The following is a 22082-nucleotide window of genomic DNA, read 5'->3' as shown; positions in this document are numbered from 1 at the left end:
GTTAGTTAGCAGTTTTATTTTGTTACTATAACCTGTATAGTACAATATCTCAAATATATTGCCATACCTTACAAGACAAAATTGCAAAAATAATAGAATTGTTTGTTGCAAACAAAAAAGCTGATGCCAGATGACCAAATAATAAATTGTGATTATCAAACAAATTTTCCCACAATCTTGCCGCTGAGTTGAGTTTCGCCCATTGGGTTTCTGGGCTCTCCCTGAGGGTGAGAAGCTTTGCCATCTGGGAGGGGCTCAAGAGCAGAGCTGCTGCTCCTCTGCATTGAGATGAGCCAGATGAGGTGGCTCGGGCCCCCGATTAGGATGCCTCCTGATTCCTCTACGCCTCCCCAGTGAGGTGTTCTGGTCATTTTCACCGGATGGAGACCCCACGGACGACCCATGAGGACAAGACTGTGTCTCCCAGCTGGCCTGGGAACGACTCGAGTTAACCCCCGGAAGAACTGGATGAAGTGGCTGGGGAGAGGGAAGTCTGGGCTTCCGTGCTACAGGTGCTGCCCGTGTGACCTAAACCCAGTGCCGGCCCAGGTAAAAATTAATTTACTTTGTGGCTTCTTTACCCAAAAAAAAATAAATTTGAGAAACTGGACAAGCCTTCAGCTTCCGTAGGAGAAAGCACCAAACGTGGGCATGCACCAGTATGCAAAAACCAGAACAAGAAAACAAAAAGATCGTTGTAGAAGAAATAATCACACGGTTTTGAAGAATGGGAAAGTCATCACATCAGAAACAATATGTCCAAAAGTTGGATCAAGGAAGCCATAGAGATGATGAGGTGTGGAGACAACACCGTCAGCGGCGGTGAGGGAACATCGAGGGCGGATTTGGCTGACTCGGGACGGCGAAGCAATTGTTTTGAGATACGTCACGCATGGAAGCACAGGAAAATATAAAACAGTTATCTGAAAAAACTGACCCTCAAAATGATCTTTTGAAAAAATAAGGAGGCGATTAATGCCATCGATTTTTACCACTTGTTGGATCCGCATGTTGGCCCAACATGCTGGGTCAAATCCTCAACCCAAAGCGCAAGGTGTAAATAACCCAACATTGGCGAAGGCCATTTTGGACCCAATGCTTGGTCTCACAAAATGTGGGTTACCTTCAACCCAGCCATTTTTACGAGCGTAGGTGCCGCAGACGTGCTCTCCGAAACAACAAGGCATTTCAACCGCGTGAGGGAATTCTGTCATGTTTGGGTTATCGTCAGGCCAATTTATGAGAGTTCACTCGTTCACAAAACTGATAAAGACTCTCAATTTCATCCTCTTTGATGGAAAAATGACTGAGGTGAGTGTAATTCAATCAATCCAATGCTGATGGAAAGCTCGGGTCAAAGCAAGTGTGTCCACACTTGTGGCGGAGATGTGAATGAGGGAGGGGGGAACTTAATCTTGATTGAAAACAGAGTTTGCCTGGAGCCTGGACTGAAAACGGCGCTCCACGCTCTTAATCTCTCCCATCGGGCCGAACAGAGACGAGCTGACGGACAAAAGCTGGACTCATAGCGACACGTCCTCTCTTCTTGCCTCCTTTGTCTTCTTCGGGCCGCACTGCTGTTTACCTTTCTTCCACTTTGCATAGATTGCACCCCTGCTTGGAAAAGCGCTCGGGTCCCAACCGGCTCCTGATTCTGACCTCATATCAGAGCTCGTCAGGCCCTAACAAGAATTCCGTCCACATGATGGTCTCTAGGAAATACCTGCAGACTAATAAGAAACATGGCCGCTGTATTTTCCAAGTGTGGCCCTGCTGAAAGACTTTTTGCAGTCTTTGTAAAAGCTCATAACTATGTGAGAATTAGATGTCGTGTCTCTCTCAAATGTTGCACAGTTGTGATGGCCCCGTGTTTTTTTTTTTTGACTCCTTACCCTCGCCTCTTTTAGACAGGCCTAAATGCGAACAAGTTAATTCCTAGTCACGGTGTGCACGCATTGTGTTTGGCGATGCTGCTCCCACCTTGCCACCAGCGATCGTTACAATAGGTCGAGTGGTATTGGCTTAATCCTGTCGAAAAACGAGGAAACGTCTTATTGGCCCAAGGTAATTAAAACCCGGAACGTGATGAAAATTAATTGAGGAAAAGCTTTTGTTATGAGAGATAAATGCTTAAAATAGAGGATGAGGTTGTCTGGGGTGCTTGACAACATCTTGAAGATCTTATTAAATTCTGATTAAAAATCTTGTTTTACTTGAGTATTAATCCTCCTACCTTTGACATTAGTGGTGACAAAAAAAAATATATTGCCTAAGATCCAAAACAAGATAAGCCCTTTTTGCAATTGAAAGATTGTGTTACACAAACGCACTACTTTTCATGCAAAATATGAATATGCTAAAATGAAGCAAATTTGAGTTCCTTTGATGAGCCAAACACTGATTGCCTGATCTCACCAGACAGTGTTGACAATAATAATAATCACGAGGATGGGTTATATAAATCGAAAGGATCTGCTTACATTCCTGCCTCCTGACACATTTTGCTTGACATTATTTTAGCATGCTGACTTTGGCCTGGTCATTGTTGACCTGCGCGACTCCTCTCAGCGTTCGTGAGGAGTTCTAAAAAAACAAGAAAAATATACAAATGAGCCCGTGGAGTTTCACCAGCAGGATTATCAGTGCTGGTTATCGAGGTTGTCATATGGCCTCTGTAGAGAGCACAATGACGTCTGCTCACGAGATGAAGTGAAATGCAAACCTTGTTCGGGTTCTTTTGCAACTGGAACATGATTGTTTCTTAATACAATCGCACGTCATCTTCAAGTGAAGATCGCAATAAAAGATCATTTCACCGCACATAAAAACTCGCTTCTCCATGTGACGTGAATTCTAATTAACTGCGATGAGGTGTTGAGTTTAGTTTGTGGATAACTTGAGCCAGACAGACAATCATTTGTTCTGCTTGAGCTATTGATTATTCCGGTGAATTCCCTTGAGGATTTATGTTTAAATTAGCAATCATAATGGTGCGACCTAGATCGGATTTTTTATTTATTTTTTTGCCTAAATGCCTCCTTTTTATTTATTTTTTTGACAAACTGAACAGCTCAAATCCATTTATTTTTTTTTTGTCCAACTTGGGCCAATTTCATACGTTGTTCTAAATTGAATAACTATGGGATATTTTGGTAAGCAACTGCAGCCTGAACGGCCAGGTTGCATGTATCCGTCATTGACGTCATCCGGAGCTCAAAATGTGCTCCTCGTGGGCAGAGGGAGATCGCTGGCAGGTGGGAGATCAAATCTGCAAAGTTGTTTTGAGTAACAGTATTGACCGTTAAATTTGACTTTAATTTAATCCCACTTGAAACATGAAGCATAAAGTGATTTTTTTTTTCCATACGTGACGCCTCATCATTAATAGGTCCAAATACCTTATTTCTACATCGCTCCACTGTAGAAATTCCCCGACTAAGTTGGGACTGACGTCGCCTCCTCTGCATTTGCGGGTCACTTTGGGGACGCAATATTTTTTTATCACAAAAGACCAAGGTTGCATTTATAATGTAATGTGAACGCTGACTCAAGATCCTTTTTCATATGATGGCCCAACTTTCTCAGCAGTGCTGGTAAGAACTGTATTTTATTTGACATTTCAATAAATTCTATTTTATTAATATGAAGTCAAAATTGTATGTGTTTGGATATTTATTTAGAGGTTTAGGATGTATTAAAGGGTTAATTCCGATTTACACGGAAATTCAGCTTATATCGCCAACGTACGAACGGAACTCGTTTGTACGTTGGCGACTTCCTGTACAGTCAGTAGTCGTAAAGTTTGGAATCCATCTAAGAAAAAATAATAATTTTGAATATTATGGGAATGATTTCTAAAGATCACAATTAGCTTATGCTGAATTGCATGCGCCCTCATTGTGTGTGCGCATTGCAATTTTAAAAGAGGGTTTCGCGCTTTAGGTAGCGATGATGCTTTTCAGTTGTGAGTGGCGTTTGGAGTGATGGTACTGGAAGTGTTAGTGGATGACAAACAAGCATATGACTGAGAAGAAGAAGAGGCAGAAGAAAAATATTTGAATATATTATTTCAATAATATATTATAATATATATTCTATAAATATATTATTATTGTTAAATATATTATTTTGATAATTTTGGGGAGACAGCACCTGCATAAACGCCAACTTGATTTAACATGTCATGAGTGCTCATCTAACATAATTCGATTAAATACGTCGCTTTAGGTTGGCTTCGGGTATTTTTAATTTATTTTTATTATTTTTTTGCCATTTGTTGTCCATTTTTTGGCCCTGACATTCCTTTAACAAGAACATTGGTTCTTCGAGGTTTTGCCTTTTTGGCAGCATACTTGCACCAGCACCGTTTTTGGTAACGGAACGTTTTCGCTATTCGATTGTTGACCGCCTCGGGACGCTTGTTGTTTTTGTGCCTTCATGGGCAGCATTTTTTGCCACAGCACTGCGTTGTGCAGTGGAAATGTCGGCGCTGTTGCAGCGGATTTAAATGGGGCTGGATAATTGAGCCATTATTTCTGTACGTGTATTACTCACCAATGGACGCTTCAGTTGCTTGGTTACTTTCAAACCTAGCTTGTAGGAAACTGAGATCGCACAAGCTGTGCTGAAAGGAGACTTCAAATCTCTTCATCACTAACGTCAAACACCAAGAGTACTGCATGTATAAATGAAGAATAACATTTTGTTGGTTATGATTGGATTATTGCTGTATGTCATATTTTGGGAGTTGTGTTATATTTCACACATACAGTATTACAGTTTGACACTATAAACTAACTCCCTTCCTAAAACCTGGGAGACGAGGCCCAAAAACTGCTCAGAACTATACAAGTCAGTCATTAAGAGTCTCCCAAAAAATATCCACTGTGGCCGTTGCCGCTCATTTTGCCTGCCCTGCTGGACACGGACGGTTATGCACAGTTTGCACCTGATTTTCACACACCGTATTTAAAGATGCAAAATCAAACATTGCACATTGTGTCAGGGTTGAAAAAGAAATCACATTGCTTATGCTAAATCTAATTTCGTATTCTGCTCCCAGAACTGTTTGTCAATTTAGCACGTTTGGCCAACACAGTTGGATGTGCTCTGTTTGTAAATTAGCCTCCACATCTGTGCGAGAAAATAGATTTGTGCCTGTATTTAGTAAATAGGTGGTAGACTGCACAAAATGTACGTTTGTTTGTTTTTTACAATGGTGTGACAGATAATTTCTGTATCAATAAAGTTTCAGCAAGAACTAAAATTGTTTTTTAAATGACCATATCCCTTATTTCTCATATATTTTGCATTCTCCGTTATTACCACCGTCATGTCTCATTCGGTTATGCTTTGATTCATGTTCATCTTGATAACTACGATGAAAATCAATTCCTACCTTGAAATGGCGGTCCAACAAAAGGGGAAGAAAAACTCGATTAAGTCTTCTGTATTGCCAGCATTGTCTGATTCTCGCAGTTGTTTATATAAATCTCCAAGTCATGTAATAACTCTATTGTCTTCTACTTTTGGCCCAGTCATTTATCATCATTTCAACAAAATGCTTTCAGCTTATTTTTCCAACTGTTCAAAGAGAAGGCCCATTTGTGTCCAATTAGCTGGTTATTAAATTAGAGGTAACACTGCTTGGTAGAGTCTCCGCAGAGCCAGAGAGGGTCGCAAAGTGGCTTTGCCTTTGTCTTACATGTGTCAAATGGAACGTCGTCCTCGTGGAAAACCACTGGAGGGTGAAATGCTTTTGTGCAAATCTAACTTTAACTCTCTTTTTCTGTAATCGGTACGTTGTCACGTTGGCTTTCATCGGGAGCTGACGTGAGGTTTATCTGTTGGAGTTGCTGTAGAACATCATCACATGAGGCCGCTCTACTAAATTCGCCAACGCTCGCCAGATTCCTCTTGGGGCTCAAAGCAAGTGGAATGATTTGAAAAAGAATCTGGAATTGGATAGTTTCACTTTTTATCAGCATAGCAACGTGTTTCTGGGATGTTTTGTGGCGTTTATTCAAGTGTGCTTCAAACCAACTCTTACAATTTGGAGTACAGTGAAGCTCCTATGGTTGTAAGATTCAGAATTTCAAGAAAAGTACGCCTTATTTTTTATTTTTTATTTTTATTTTATTAATTGCAAAAGAGCACACTTTCCAGGGCCTGCCTTAGCCTCAATATATTTTTATTTTAAGTATACTTTAAGAGGGCATGGTGATTATATTTCAATTGTTAGTTAAATTTTATGCAAATTAACTTGGAAATTAGTTGTATGGATCAGTACTAAAAAGAATATCAACATTTTACACCCATTTATTTTGGTTAGTTGTTTTTTCGATATCCCAATCAATGCTCCTGCAAAACAAATATCACCTAAAAATGGAGCGAAATATTATATGTACAGAAATGACGTGATATTTAAGGCCAAGAGCATTTAATCTACTGCGGTTATCTTACTCCTGATGTAATTCAAGAAAGAGGCATCCAAGTGTGTTCAATGCCATTTCTTAGGTTTCAAAAGGTAAAATATGGAGGCAGAAGAGAGTTAGGTTGCAATTTTCCAGGCTGCATTGTAAGCCATAATATTATTTTAACAAGCACGGGGCCAGTTTGACACGTTAAGATGAAGAGATTCAATGTTGCAGTTTCACTTTCAGAGCTGTACTTATCTTTAATCACCCTTTTGGGGGCCCTGTAGTAGCTCGGTCTGTGAAGACTTTGGCTCCAACAACTTGGCTTGGAAGTTGAATGATTGCATTTTAAACTGGGAGTTAGTGATTAAAAAAAAAAAAAGGAAGAAAAAATTGTCAAATCACTTTTTGTCATATTTGTTAAAACATTATAGTTTGAGGGTAGTACATGATAAATAGGATCTTTGAAAATAAATCAGCCCTCTTTGGCCCGCGCCTCTTTTTTGATTTACAGGAAACCGTGGCGGAGTAAAAACAACAAAAGCGTGACTTACTGGGGTGTGCGCGGTGGTTTCTTGTACTTTATATCAAATTTTTTTCACAGATTATATTTATTTTATACTACAGTCAAGTCATGATGATTGTTTTAATATGACAAAAAGGTTTTTGTTTGTATTTTAATTGCTAAGTCCACCTTTGGAACTTCGGACCAATGTGTAATAACTATGTAACAACTACTGAAGTTATTTTTATGGGAATAACCATAAGTGCATCCAACTCAAGTTCTTATTCCCTTCTGTGATACAGTATTTCCATCAATGAATGCCGTCGTATTCATCGTAATCTATGAAGTTGTACAAAATAGTGCAGACGCAAATTGTTTGGGCTTGTCTGAGCCCTTCAGTCTAATTGAACGTGTCGTCTCTGCTCTCGCGCTCCTTGTCTGCCCAAATCCAGCTGTCTCAGATTGGGTTACACAAAGTCCAGACACGGAGGGCGATGAGTCCCAAGCTGCACGTTCAACCGGAGAAGAGATGCAGCCCTCCTTGTAGTAAGTGTAATTAAATTTGCCTTCTTCTTGTCTGCCAATGTGTCAATAAATGAATATTTCCTCATCTGTCTTTCAAGACTCAGCAGGGTGCAGACGGCATCCATCACTTAGTTGCCGTGCAACCGTCTTGCAGAACGTTAACATTGATTCTGTTTGATGAACAGAAAAATGCTCATAATCCCTGTGAGTTGTTCGTCCAGTCCAGTGTTGTTTTAGGAAACCTTAAATGAATCGCAGCTCGCCACTGGGATTTTTACTGATTTGATTTTCGAACACCTGCGCCAACAATGCCTCAGTCATGTAGTTTGAGTGATGGATGTCGTAGCATGATGGCTCGGGAGGGCTGATTTGATGAAGCTGCACATGTTGCATTTTCTGCGAGATAGACGATTAAATAGCCCGGTGCCCTAATGCACTGCAAACATTGCGCTGTGGAGTGATCGAGGAGCTTCGAATTGAAAGTGCTCCTTGGAGACGGCACTCAGCTTGTCATCCAATGTCTTATCTCTTCAGAGCTTCTTACAGGAGCCTACCGCGTAATCTTGTCTGACCACATCGTGTGCACTCTTTTATTTACTGAAAATCATCAGTCTGGAGACCAAAAATCAGTTTTCAGCTCTGTGATAATTAGATAATTGACTTTTTGCAAAAACCCAATGTGTATTCTAGATTCTCTTAAGCTGAGAAGCCCCTTTGAGACGGTCTGTAAAATATCAATGAGTGTACGCAGAAACAGTGGGACATGAAGATGAAGCCAACCTCGACTTCCTCTTCTGTGATGTGATTCAATTTTTCAGGCTTTGAGTCTCGATGCTGAGAGACGTGGCCTGAATAGGAAGCTGCTTGTGCTCTCTCTGATCCAAGTAACTATTATATCAAATCAATATATTGCGCGTTTTGCTTACAAATTTTGACAACTTGAGATATTACAGTTCAGTCTTTGTTTGTAGTTCATCTTTTTTATAACGCATTTATTACAGTCCGATTAGAATCACAACTCTTGAAGAGTCTCGTTGATCATCTCAGTGATTCGCTTACATCCATTCGTGCTTGTATCTTTTTAAATGAGTGCAGGATGTTAAATGATGGGAAACATCCGAGACTAAGAACGAACCCCATCGTAGTGCCGTAGCGTGATGCTTGTTAAATCCTCCTTGCTTCTGCCTGCCTCACAAGATTGTATCTGTAACCTCTGTCGAGCAGTTTGACCCAAGGTTGCACGTGTATCAAAGCACAGGATGTATACACAATCAAATTGTCTTACGAAGAATCGATGTTGAAAATCTTCCATAGTTTATTCAAGCATCACAAAAACAGCTAGAAAAATCATTGCTTCATTGGCGTCTAATGAAAAAAGAGGACGAAAATTTTCTTTGGTGGACCATCTTGGGCACTGCGTGTTTTGCTTTCATTAACTTTACAAATTTCAAAAGCGTGCCGGTTTATGATTTGAGATGTACCAGATGTACATCACTGCGCCACATGGATGTTTGTCCTTCCTGCAGAATAAAAGTTTCGCCGTGCTGTAAGAAGCAGGTCTTAATATGACGCAGTGCAATTGTATGCCAATGTAAACTGGTCCGTCCTTCTTTTTCATATTTCATTTTCCATTTTCTTAGCATCTGCTGTGTAACCCTCCCCACCCCTGGTCTCCGTTTCTACAATCTAAGCCCTTCTGAGATTCAGTAATGGAAATGCTCAGAAATCAGCCCTGCTCATCCGTCAATGGAAGCTCAGCTGGAGCGTCTTGAGCTTACCGTTTTGGGGAAAAGAAATGAATCACAATTTTCTTTGGCATGATTTTCAAGATGAGTAAACGAATATTGTTTTTCATCATTTGATTTTTTTTCCTCTCTCATGCCTTCCCTCCCAAAAAAACAGCATCTCTATGTTGCAATCAGTTACGTGTTGAGTGTGCATAAAACATGTTGATGTTTTCCGACAAAATATCTGAAGGCGAGCCTGGCAAAAATGCCATGAAATTGTATGTGTATTAAACTTAGATGAAACTGACTTAATTCATAAGCTCAATGACGTTTTATGAATTAATTAAAAATAAATGGGATTTGTGGTTGCCCGCAGGACATTTTTACTATCTGCTCAGCTGCAAGCTATGGAAACAGTTGGATTTTTTTTTTTTAATTCTTATTAAACTCTGTCAAAGTCCAAATGAAACTGACTCATCACTGCTTCCGCAGCACATAAGATCCAAGCTGCAACAGGTGGACCAGAGTTACATTAATGAATTGTAAATGCGACAAATAGACTTGTTGGTTCATTGACAGAAGTAATTATGTTCATGAGACGGCCTCATTTATTTAATACCAGGGTGGACTCATCAGGGAGAATTGAACAATATCGTAAAACAACATTTTTTTTTTCTGTTGCTGCTTTGATATGTTTTGCATAAAGACAAAAATGTGATCCTTGTTCAATACAAAATGGACTGTAATATGTTCAAAGCATGCCACACCTATCTTCATTGTTGGAAAAAAAAAAAAACAACCTTCTCTATCATTGTGATCTAGCACGCAAAATAAATGTCCGGAAAAGCTTACTAGAACATCTGAAATGGATTTGTGAGTTTGAATGTGATTGGTTCATTTTGAACACAACCACATCTCAGATATTAAAAGGGTGTGCACACTTGTGCAACCACATTATTTCAGTAGATGATTTGTATCTCCCATCTTGAAAAAAAATAAATTAATTAATTAAAAAAAATATATATACATATATATATATATATATATATATATATATATATATATATATATACTTTTTATTTCTACCCTATGTCCAAATTTGGTCAATTTATTTCATTGATGAAAAAAATACAAATAATTATTTCCAAGGATTTCATCCAACAGCTCCATTAGATTAGAATTGATCTGTTAGTCAGTTGTAGACTTTTGTGAATCGGTGCTTAGATGTGACCCAACGCTTTGGAATGAGTCTGCTGTCTGCTGGCCTCCTTTGTTCTGTCTTTTCAAACGGCTTCCACAGGAGCGGCGCATGCAGGCCTTCAATGTCGCCGTCAGGTTGGGAATAGAATTTGCGTGTCAACCAGCTGTACACTTGCTTGTTGGAAGAAGTCGTAAGTTTGCACGTTGCAAGTTTGCCATTTGTTTGGCCTGCCCCAATGTGTGCTTTCAGCGTCTTTTTTTTTTTGCGCTTTCTGTGGCTGGAAAAAGATGTAGTGACATGTAAACATAGCAATGCTTTTGTGATTATTACAAAGAACACAACATTCTGCTTGGCAATTTCTTCCACAACGTTCTGTCGATGTGCAGATATGTATCAGTGTTGACAGTGAAGGACGCTTATGTGACATATGTGAATTAAATATTTTTGGTGACTAAGGAAAAATTCAACTAATCCTTATCTGTATCATGCAGAGAAAATTATGTATTTTTGCATTATGCATTTACCAGCATTTTAGTATCTTATCAGCCAGTGGTGTGTAGAGTATTTGCTGTCACACTCTACCAACTAGATAAAAATATGCAAAGCCACTTCTTGGCCTTAAGAGGGGTAACAAAATTGAGCGATTGCAGGGGGGTGAATGCAGCTGCTTTCCCCTTAAAACTGATTTTTTTTTTTGTTAATGTATATATTTTCTTAAATATTTGCTAAATTCATTATAAAAATTAAAAATGAATATTTAAGTATTCAGAATATTTTGCGCCATTTTGAATGACTTGACTTCTTTTTAAAAAAAAAAATCTCAAGTGAGCCTTGAACACAAAAATTTGGCCACCCTTGAAATTTGCCTACCCTCACTGCAAAACCAAATGTTAAAGTCATTAAAATTTAAGTAGGAGTGAAGTTTTGGAAAAACGTTCAACTTAAAGATGCCAATTTGTTATAACACGTGCTTGTATAACTTCTATTCAAACACTTTTATTCATTTCCAAATGGCCCTGCAGTTTTGTGAGCGCATCTCTTCTGATTTGAACACAATGCCAGCAAGTGATGTCATAAAATGGATTTTTGGGGCTGTTTGGACTGCTTTCAAAGGCTGACATTGATACAGAGCGCGCATAATCCTCAGTCGTTCCTCTTAATGAGCTGACTGAATTCTCTGAACTCTCTGACTAATTAACTAAGTCTCACTTGCTAAGAGGATTATGCTCAATTGAACTGGGGATTCTTGACCACTCATTCGATTCCCATTTAGTATTTGTCAGGGTGGGCGTGACAAAGTTCACACTTGATGACCGTGTCACCACAAAGGTGCCAAAGGGGATGGATTTTTAGGTGAGGATGCAACAAATTAAATTGACATAATGGAGCTCTCATATCCAACATAAACAATTTGAGCAAAGACCGAAGTGTCTAACTTGGCGCCACATCGATTAAGTGGAGGATTTAACGGTCTGCTGGAATTATTTGCACCCCGTCACTTCATTTGCGCACCTCCATTATGACTTTGTACTCACGTGTTCATTTACAATTTTATGTTGATTTTGGATTGCACCGTTAAAGATTCTCGATTCTACAAGTTGTTATCTCAAACACGTGTGGCGTGATAACAGCAACGGTTTTGCTCCAATAAATCGGCCTGACTGGTCATAAAATGACAATGTGCCCAACCACCACCTAAATATAGATCGAGGACATTCCTATTCATACATCACGGCCGTTATCGTGGTGGATGTGCTTTCAGACATGATGAGAGTAAGAACATTTATTTTGAATTGTTATGTCACGTTCAAACCTCATTTGACATCCTGTTCCAGGCTATTTTCCGAGGTCACATTTTGTCCCAATGCAATTGACACGACTGTTGAGGATCCTTCCAGAAAGTAACTCCAACTTGCCAAATGTGCTGTCACATTGTCCAGACGTGAGCTGCGATGTCTGCTAACTGATGTAAATCTATCCTGTTGAACTGCTCCGGCGTGCGGTGCGACGCTGTGTGCTCGAACGCTTGATGTGCTTCTTCTATTGTGGTTTTTATCGAAATGGATGTGATGAAACTGGACAGAAGCAGCGAGATGCTGGAGGGGGCTGCCACCCCATACGGTGCCACGTGCCTCCCAAAACCGGAAGCCGCCATCAGGGAACCCCACGCCCGCCTCAAGGAGTGCCGAGGCTAATTGTTTTGTTTGTCGTGAAGACCGAGTGAGTGAACAGCAATAATTAGTCATGCGTTGACCTGAAAGACATGCATTAGGTGCACCGATGAAATGCATTACATAATGGGGCTGTATCCAAAATTGTGCTTTTGCTTAAAATAGAACATTGACTTAATTTATTACACTCGTTTGTGGAGGATAGGAATTTTTTTTTTTTTAAAGGATGTACTAAGCAAGGATGGAAGTGGTTTTTGTCCGTACCTACGGACGCCCATTTCACGCTAAGAAACACACCGAGCCTGTCTTGCGTGTGTAATCCGCCATTACAAATGTGAAATATCACAACGCGCCGCTTGTTACATGCGTGTTCACATGTTTATAAGCGGGAGGGAGTGACTTCACTTTGTTTCAAGCTGAGAAATAAAAAAAAATTAAAAAATGACATCACCAGTCTGTCTGGTGAGTGCCAGTGGTTATCGTCGCCCTCTCTCGGGGGCGGAGGACGATTTTTATGAATAAGGAAGGAGGGACGATAAGGGTGAAGTGCTCATCTCTGGTAATTCTAACAACTAGATGGTGGCACACTATTTAGTTGACACCAAAGAAGACTGAAAACAGGAAGTACAGTATTTCAGCTCACTCTAGTTTTTGTTGCCCCTTAAATCCTGCTTTTCACACCAACAGAAAGAAAGTGGAAAACATATTGAATATAAAATCGAACATTGGCAACAACTTATAGTGGCTGTTTGTTTCATGATGCCTTTGATGGAAGGGCTGTTACATTTAAAAAACAAAATCTCAAACTGCGCTAAAATATGATAAAATCATGAATACACCTGCCACTTTTTGGATGATTCCACTGTGATCTAAAACATACCCTTTGTATTTGGGATTTTTTATTATTATTATTATTTTTTTTGCTCGCTGCAGTTAGATGGCAAATTCTGCAGCAAATAATCAAACAAACAAACCCAAAAAATATAGATTCCGTTGAAGCTTATAGAAAATCACAAAATACAAATCAATGCATCCATCCCCCTTTTTTAAACAGGGCCGCCTTGGTTGAGTGCTCTCTTAAGTTTAGTGCAAGTTCCTAGTCCCAAATGTTTCTAACAGTATTTGTGTACACGACAAGGACATTATGAGTGCCATAAACTCAACAGAAAAGGGAGCTCGGTTCCCACGACAGCACACTCAGAGGTACAAACTGTCCAATGACCAGCAGCTAACCGGGCTATAGGAAGTTAATGGACTGAGAGAGGCGCACTAGCAGCGTCTGAAATTGTGCTGATTATGTTCTCATCACGTGCAGCACACAGGCCTCTGACAGGCCTGCCAGGATCAGCTTTAGCTTGGCTTATTTCTCTCCTCCTTTGAGCTTACGTACGATTCCTTTCAAATGCAACGCATGAACGCGTGCTCATTTGTGTGCTGCTACGGGTTCAATATTAATTTTGCTCAATGACCATATTTGATTTTTGAACGATGACAGCTGGGCTGATTGAGTTAAAATGTACATGGAAATTAGTTTATTTGAAGAAAAACTCGATTAGCAGTAATCCCCATAATTTCAGGTTTTCGATGATTAATTTAATTGTTGTTGATTTAGCAAAAAATGAATTGAATGTTCAATACTGTGCATTTTATTAATTAATAACTATGAACCGAATATTTAACAGAAATAAATAGGAATGTGGATGTCTAATAGTTCATTTGATAATTTCTTTGATTATTTAAAAATTTTAAATTAAATTATGTTGCTAAATGTTCACTGTTAAATGTATTTTTTATGTTGTATTATTTACTGTATGCTAATATCAACAATGAATTATTTAATTAGCTAAATGAATAAAATACATTTTAATAAATTATTTTGAGAAACAACTTTAACGGGACTTCTGCTCATTTGAATGGGTCGGCTTGATTAAAGAAACGAGTGGGCCAGATGTAGCCCGCGGGCCATATTTTGCGTGACACTATTCTAACTGACATTAATAACATTAATATAACTATATTAGGTCGAACCCTCAGTATGATGTCGTGCAGTTTTATAACCACATTCATCGTCAAATAAATTCCCCTCCGACAAGGTCGCTAAAAGTAAACATTAACTTTGAAAAGAATCATTTTTATCATCGGGGTGACACTTGAGCATATTTCATGTGTTTTGTTTCATGGTGTTGCTAGGCAATAAAGTTTATTAGTGTCACATCCATGCCCACTGTTTGCTTAGTGTTAAGTGCATGTCAAATGCAACCACAGCATGTATGTCAGCGCACAGCACTCTACTTGAAATGCCAGCGAGTGTTCAAATGTGAGTACCGTAAACTTGATTTGTGAGCTCGACGGTGTTACCGTCTCTGGGCTCTTGGAAAGTCGACTTGAGGGCGACTCCCTGCTCCACGTGGCCGGAACATGCTCTGAATAATGTCACATGGGCACTCTTGATATATTGTTCCCGGGCTCCGATGTCCTTGACTGAAAAGCGCGCTCGGAATGTCAATACCACTCGCGAGCACCGCGTCACTGCACGACCTTCAGTTGCAATGGTCACTCACGCCTTGGGCGACATTGTCGTAAGCTCATCGTCTCAGTTCTGAAGTTGCAGGTTTGAATCTGCGCTCTGGCCTTCCTTCAAGTGTTTGGGCTTCATCCCACATTTCTACGGGTAAATCAAACCTCTAAATTGTCCATAATGCTTGTTTGTCGATACAGTATGTACCCTGCGATTGGCTGATGACCAGTCCAGGCTTTAGTGTGCTTTATGCCTTGAACTTTCCGACATAAAGCGCCGCATATTTTTGGCGTCGTTAAATACAACACTGTTACTAATGCAGAGGAGAGTGTAAATCTTTTGGCGTGTTTCTCAGGAAATTGGGCCACTTTTCATAAAAACTGGCTGTGACTGTGGTGAGTTAGCACGGCCAAGGACAAAACCATTACATTTTATGTGAAAATGCCAAGCTAGGCAATTTCTGGAAGCAAACAACAGATGAGTCTCTGATGTGAGAATTTATCAAGTTGGAGATGTGCTCATTTTAATTGCCATTAAAATGGCACATACTTCACTCCCCGCTACTTTTTAAATGAAGTAACTCTGCTTTGTGAAGCAAAGAATGATAGTGACAGATTGAAAAAAAATGTTCAATGATATTGTTGTAGAATTACGGGGCTATAACATTACGAAAAAAAAAAAAGAACTTTACACATTTTATTTAAAATTGAATTTAAGAAATATTTCGGAATATATAGGCTAAAATTTTAATCGAAAAAAAAATCACAATCACATGTGCAGAAGATTTAATGAGATTATGAGACTATTTCATGTATTATGTAGTTTTTAGTCTCAAAATTTTCTGTTGAATGAATCTTTAGAATTATGATATAATTAAGAAATATAGACATTTGTCATTATAATTTTGAAATTGTATCATATAAAGAATACAATTATTTTATGATTAAAAAAGGGATATTGTAAAATTGCATTCATAAATACAGACATGCGTTAAGATGAGGGCTGTTGAGTAACAAAAACGGTTGAATTTGTACGAATCTTGAATGTACAGTATGTAAGAATTTTTACTTTCTTGTTTTTCCTGAATATTCCAAACTTTTTTTTTTTTTAACCTAGTCAACACTTTATGCTGGTGCACATGCATTCAAGTTCATTTTGATGATAGCTTGATTTATAATAGCAATAAAGGAAACGGGAAGTGACATGTAGTTTACTGATCGCAAAGTTTGATAAGCACAATATTGTGACGAACTGTATAAACCAAGCCATGTATGATTGTGGAAAATTATGATTTGTGTCTTGTCACTTCAGATTGCAATGCAGGGATTCACCACCACATTAGGCCAAAAGGGTCATTTTTGACTTTTTCTGGGATACACTAAGTTGGTTGCTATGATTTACAACAAAAAAAAACTAAACATTTTTTTTTAACAATATTACAAAAATGTTTTAGACAGAAATGATCAGTCTCTTGCCCCACGTAACGCTTCTTATTTTTTTATTTATTTATAATTATTTTTTCATTATAATTTCTAAATTTATGGTGGAAATTAAATTAACGAATTAAACTAACCAATCAGAGACTGTTGAGCAACAACAAGGCCTGACCGAAAGATGCACCAATCATTTACTCACACGATGTGCCGCTCACGGAAAGTCGTGGGGACACACGAAGATAGTTTCTTGGCCAGTTATTTAACGCCGTTTAGCAACAAAAGTTTAAAAAGGAGGCTGAATGCTCAAACGGCTTCCCATAAGGCACAGCATCAAAAATATGTGACTTTTTTTTTTTTCTGTTTTGGGTTCACTGCCCTGAGTGCAAAGTCACTAATTGTACTACCGTGTAAAACCACAGGACGTCTTATCCTGTTTTTATTTCAGAAGCGAATGCCTCAGATCCTGCGCAGAAAACCTCAGGCAACTTGTACGATTCTCTCCGAAGTGAGGCCCACCCGAAGATCTGTGAGGGGAATGAGATATTGCCCAAGTGCGGCCTTGCAGTTCAAAGAGTGGGTGAGATATGTCTCGAGCTGGTGCGATGTGCGGCTAAAATTCTTGTTTACCCTCATGCGAGCTTCTTCTACGGTGCGGGAAATGCCCCCTCCTGCGCCGAGTGTTGTTTGCATGTATAATACGTCACTCGCTAAGATCCAATTGGCAGCACCCTACTGCATATTGATTCCCTTTTATACATGCGCCTCCGGACACTGGATCACAAGTGGAAAATGGCGAGCTGAGAACTTGGTGTGCTGTGATTACATAAGCAACGTGCGGGTATCGTCTCCCACTTCATCAGAGAGGCTTAGCCCTGAACCTTGTCTCTAATTAGATCTGTCAACTCAAAGCCCCTAAAATCTGTGGGAACTGCTGAGCTACTGGAATCATTTGGGAGAACGGGAAGCTGGATTCATTTCTATAAGTGATTTATTTATTTATTTTTTTTTAAAATTTTTTTTATAATAATAATAATATTCCCTTTATTAATTTATTTATTTTTTACAGAAAATGTGTGAACACAACAAAAAAATTGTGCATCAGCACTGTAATTACAGTCTTGTCTGAGACCATAATCCATTTTGTGAGGATGGTCAAAATATGATTATGTTGACTTGCTTTGAATAATTTGCTGCTCGGATAGAATCCAGCATGCCTCGTGAGGATAAGCGGATCGGATAATGGATTGATGGATGGATGGATGGATGGATGCGCCATGATCGAAAACAGGGGCGTCAAACTCAAATCCGCAGTGGGCCGAAAAGTAAAACTTGAACAAAGCATTTAATTTTTTTAAAAACAATATAAATGCTGAGTTTTTTTATTACAATTTTTTATTAGAGGTGGTTTTGTTAATGCAATGCAATGTTGAGTTTTTAAAATTAATATTATAAATTTGGATGTTACTATTATCATATAGAATGTAAAATGATATAGTAGTCATTTGGTATAGCCTCGTGGGCCAAATATATTTACACTGCGGGCCAAATTTGGCTCGCGGGCCAGAGTTTGACACCTATGATCTAAAATGTCACCATTATAAAACCTTTATTTACTGTCCAGTGATATTTCAGCATTTTTAAATGTTGCACAAATATAACAATATAACATGATTTTTTTTTTGGTTTTGTTTCGATGTGCTAGAATAAAGTGTAATTGCACATCTACTACAGTAGGTGGCAGTAGCAAGCCTATATAATTATTTTATTAATTTCAAGCAAATTGATGCACTTCAATCTCTTCTATACCCGCCTGAAAAAAAAAACAATGTTAACAAAGTTATATTTTGTTGTAAGTTAACCTTTCTGTTTTTCTTTTATTTTCTTTAATATTAATAAGGATTCAAAATTAGGCATTGCTGTATGTGGAAGTGGACATGCCAGGGTTTCAATCTCGTTCATCGTGTCTATGAAGACATTGGCGTGACTCATCATTTATATCACGGGGCGCACGGAGGATAATTTTCCCCATTCCCTTAGCTGTAATTTTTCTTACCTTCCCATCTTTTTCTGTGAAGGTTCACTCTCACCACAAAGAACCTGGACATCCATCATGTCAACTTCATATTCTCCACGGCAGGGAAAAAACCTTTTGTAAGCCACTCAAGCCTTCAAGTGTCCTCATCACACCATTTCACATCCATTTGCATAATTTTGCTACTTTCTCCGAGCAGACCTTGATCAGGTACAATACGTGCTCAGCAGCCACATTGAAACATTGTTAGGGCAGGATTTTTGTTCCAACTTTTAACAAGTTTAACTAATGTGAGTCAGTTATCCCCATTAGTATGAATAATCTAAATTCATAAAGTCCACATCGTAACATACCATCATCGTGTCTTTATGACGGACGCACAACAGTCCTTGAGACGACCTTCAGGCTATGCTCATCCAGCATTTCCTCTCCAATTGAGACCTTGATCCTCACAGAGCCCACAACTAATTATTTCCACATCTCTGTAAAATATTGAAAACACAATAAATTTTTATCTGCAAGATGTTTTGCCCTCTAACCAAAAAGAGAAAGTTTTTGCACGTAGCCAAATTCGAGGAATAACTCTGAAATATGAACATAGTGGGCCCCAGAGTAAAGAACCAACCCAATCGTCGAATAGCAGATTCCGATGAATCGTGATTATCATTTCCGATATTGCTAGTTTAAACCACAAATATACCAGAAGCCATGATATTAAAGCACCTTAATAACATTATATATAAGAACATGTTCCATTGGTTTTGATTCTGTGTTTAGTCCCAATTAGGCGTAACAATTGTGAGCCAAAGCAGACATTGGTGATGCAAATGGACAAATGCTTTATTTTTTGGTGAGGGTTAACCACTACAATACAATAAATATAATACATATTATCTACCATATGCCAATAAAAAAGAATTGATGAGTTTTTCTGTGAGTAATGGTTACGAAAGCGGTTCATGTTTATTTGAGTTTGCAAATGCTGTACCATGAATGGAGGAGGTTCACTGTATTCAACTTCCCCCACAATCTGAATGACGTACTGTATGACAACCTGCCTCGCGTCACAAAACTCTATTTTATTCTTCTGCCTGTCCGTTTGTTGCTGGCAACCTCATCTTGAACACCTGCACGCAACCAATATGCCTGCCCTTTAAAGGCAGCCTTACCAAGAAGTCATTTCTGGAATAGCAACGTAGAATGCAGAAAAAGGGCCAAATTCAGTTTCCCGGGCGACTGATGTTCCAAAAGTGTCCACGCTTTTTGAGTGAGTCATAGGAATGACATCATCAGGTATCGGCAGGTTAAAAGTGGCAAAGAGTCCACATATTGCTGGATGAAGCAATGTTTACCCGGTCATAAACGTCAAAGAAGAACTCGTAATTTTATGGTGCAAATAAAGTCACAATATTACAAAAGAAAATAAACATGATGGAGACTAAGGGAAGACGAAGTGAGACGATGATGAGAAATAACTCATTAACTCATTTTAAGTCATTTTAACAGAATGATGTCTTATTCTGTACTTGCAACCTTTATAATAATAAAAGTGTCATTTTATGAGCGCAGTCACAATCATCCAAAGAAGAATGTTTTTGGCAATAAAGCCGTAATAATATGCCAATAAGTCATAATATGTGAATGCTCATAACATTACAAAAAAAACCTCTTAATTGAACTCGAATTTGTCGTCATATTACAAGAATAAACTCATAACCATGACTACTAGTGAAAAAAATGCCAATTCTCAACACTGCTTACTGTTTCCTTCTCACATCCACTGTGGCCAAAGACACTATTTTGCCTTTAAATGTCCCGTGGTAGACAATCAGCATGCACCACAAAGCTCATGCAGCCAAATAAGGACAACGAAAGTATTCCAAAAGCATCTCGGTATGATGCAACCAGAATGGCACTCAGTGGCGTGCAGACCAAAAAACTAGCAAAAAAAAGGGGGGGGGACTGGTACACCCTGGACTGGTCATCAGTCACATACTGGGCGACATATTCACAAAACAATCATCCACACTCATGTTAGAACTAATGACAATTAAGAGCAGTGTTTTTCAACTGGGTTTGCAGACCCCGGGTGGTCCGCGTGCTGTAGCTTGTGGTTCTGGAAAGTAGTTTGCAAAAAAGTCTATCTGTCTCTCCCCTGCTTGCGCCGCAGCTGCTACCAGCAGCCTTTCTGTCTTTCTTTTGCCAAAGTTAAGTCCTAAAAACCTGCGCTTCCTTATGACCCAATTCATTGCAATTTTCACATTCTTGGGTGCAAAGTGTTGTCGAAGGCTAATTACAAAAGAAAAAAAAACAATGAGACCCGAAATAGATAGATATATATCGAAAATGTGTTTACAAATTTGTTAGTAAATTGAAATTCCACTAAGAAGTTCAAAATTGTTTCCTTTTTTTTTTTTTTTACTTCACTTGAGTGGTGGAATATCGGAAGCCCACTTAAAACGTAAGTAATCACTTGCAAGTCAAGGCAAGAAAATTGAAAAAAAATCGGCGAACGCGCTGATCTAGAAAAGCTCGTATTATTCTTTTCTTTTTGTCTTCATTGCAAGAATGTCTTAATTACCTTTTCCTGAACTTCATCATTCACAGAGACGGACACGGTCACCGGGATGACCACATTGTTGCCGTTTCCTGTCTTAATCCCTGTGGCCGACCAGAAGAACGTAATTTATGAAGTCAGTACGATATATATTTCCCTCCCAAATTCCTTCGTCATTGGATTAGCTACAATCAATCATTATCTGTCTTTCTTCCCTTGCCCTTTTGTTTTCCAGGTAGCACTCAATCATAATCACTCTTCACATTACTGCTCTTAATTTGCAGTCAATTCACTGTTCCAGACATAAAACCGCAAAGGAGTGAGGTTCAGCGGCGGGTGTTTGGAGGTCTGTAGATGAGGTCTGCAAATGCAAATCCATCTGTGAGTTCTCCGGCTTCCTCCCACATTCTCAAAAACATGCATTTCAGATCAATTGAAGGCTCTCCCTCAGCGGGCCGCTGGGGGCCCCTATCCTGCATGTTTCAGATGTACTCCAACACACCTGATTCAAATAATCAGCTCATCAGCGAGATCTGCGCAGGACTGATAACAATCAGGTGTACCGGACAAGACAAACAACAGGAGACTGGAATTGATGATTATCAAATTAGGCCTTTTTGGCACAAATAATTGGATAGGTGACTTGAGCTCGGCCGTTGTGTCGCTGTGACCTTCTTATCTATGAGACCCTTGACACATGTTGAGTTGGAAACTGTAAAGTCACACTTTGTCACATGGGCCAGGGAAAGTCGCCCTGCCTGTGGGAGTATAAAGAATGGATTAGACCTTCTTCTGTAATCTCACAAAGTCTCCCCGGACGTGTCGCGATCTTTCTGGTTTCTAGTCATGACTCCTGTTCTTCATTATCCCTCAGTGCGATTGTGTGTGAATTGTTGTGTATCGATACAAAAGACCAAAATGACACAGGTCCAGAAAGTAAAACCCCCCCACCACAATGTGTCTTGAGCCACAGGTGCTTCGACTCAAAAGGCAG

At 39.1% G+C, this 22082-nt stretch overlaps 1 protein-coding gene across 1 annotated transcript; it reads left to right on the top strand.

Moving 5' to 3' along the window:
• Positions 1–7406: 7406 nt before the first annotated feature.
• LOC148327404 (uncharacterized) lies at positions 7407–21431 on the top strand. Its single transcript, XM_088308334.1, has 4 exons — positions 7407–7467; positions 16945–17076; positions 21139–21224; positions 21324–21431. Exons 1-4 carry the CDS (start codon positions 7416–7418, stop codon positions 21363–21365), a joined length of 312 nt encoding a protein of 103 aa, XP_088164460.1. The 5' UTR covers positions 7407–7415; the 3' UTR covers positions 21366–21431.
• Positions 21432–22082: the final 651 nt, after the last annotated feature.

The sequence above is a fragment of the Idiotropiscis lumnitzeri genome, chromosome 11 (assembly GCF_059441095.1).
Source record: "Idiotropiscis lumnitzeri isolate Australia: NSW breed Sydney's pygmy pipehorse chromosome 11, RoL_Ilum_1.0, whole genome shotgun sequence".
Classification (NCBI taxonomy): Eukaryota; Metazoa; Chordata; class Actinopteri; order Syngnathiformes; family Syngnathidae; genus Idiotropiscis; species Idiotropiscis lumnitzeri.
This window is presented reverse-complemented; position numbering and strand designations above follow the sequence as displayed.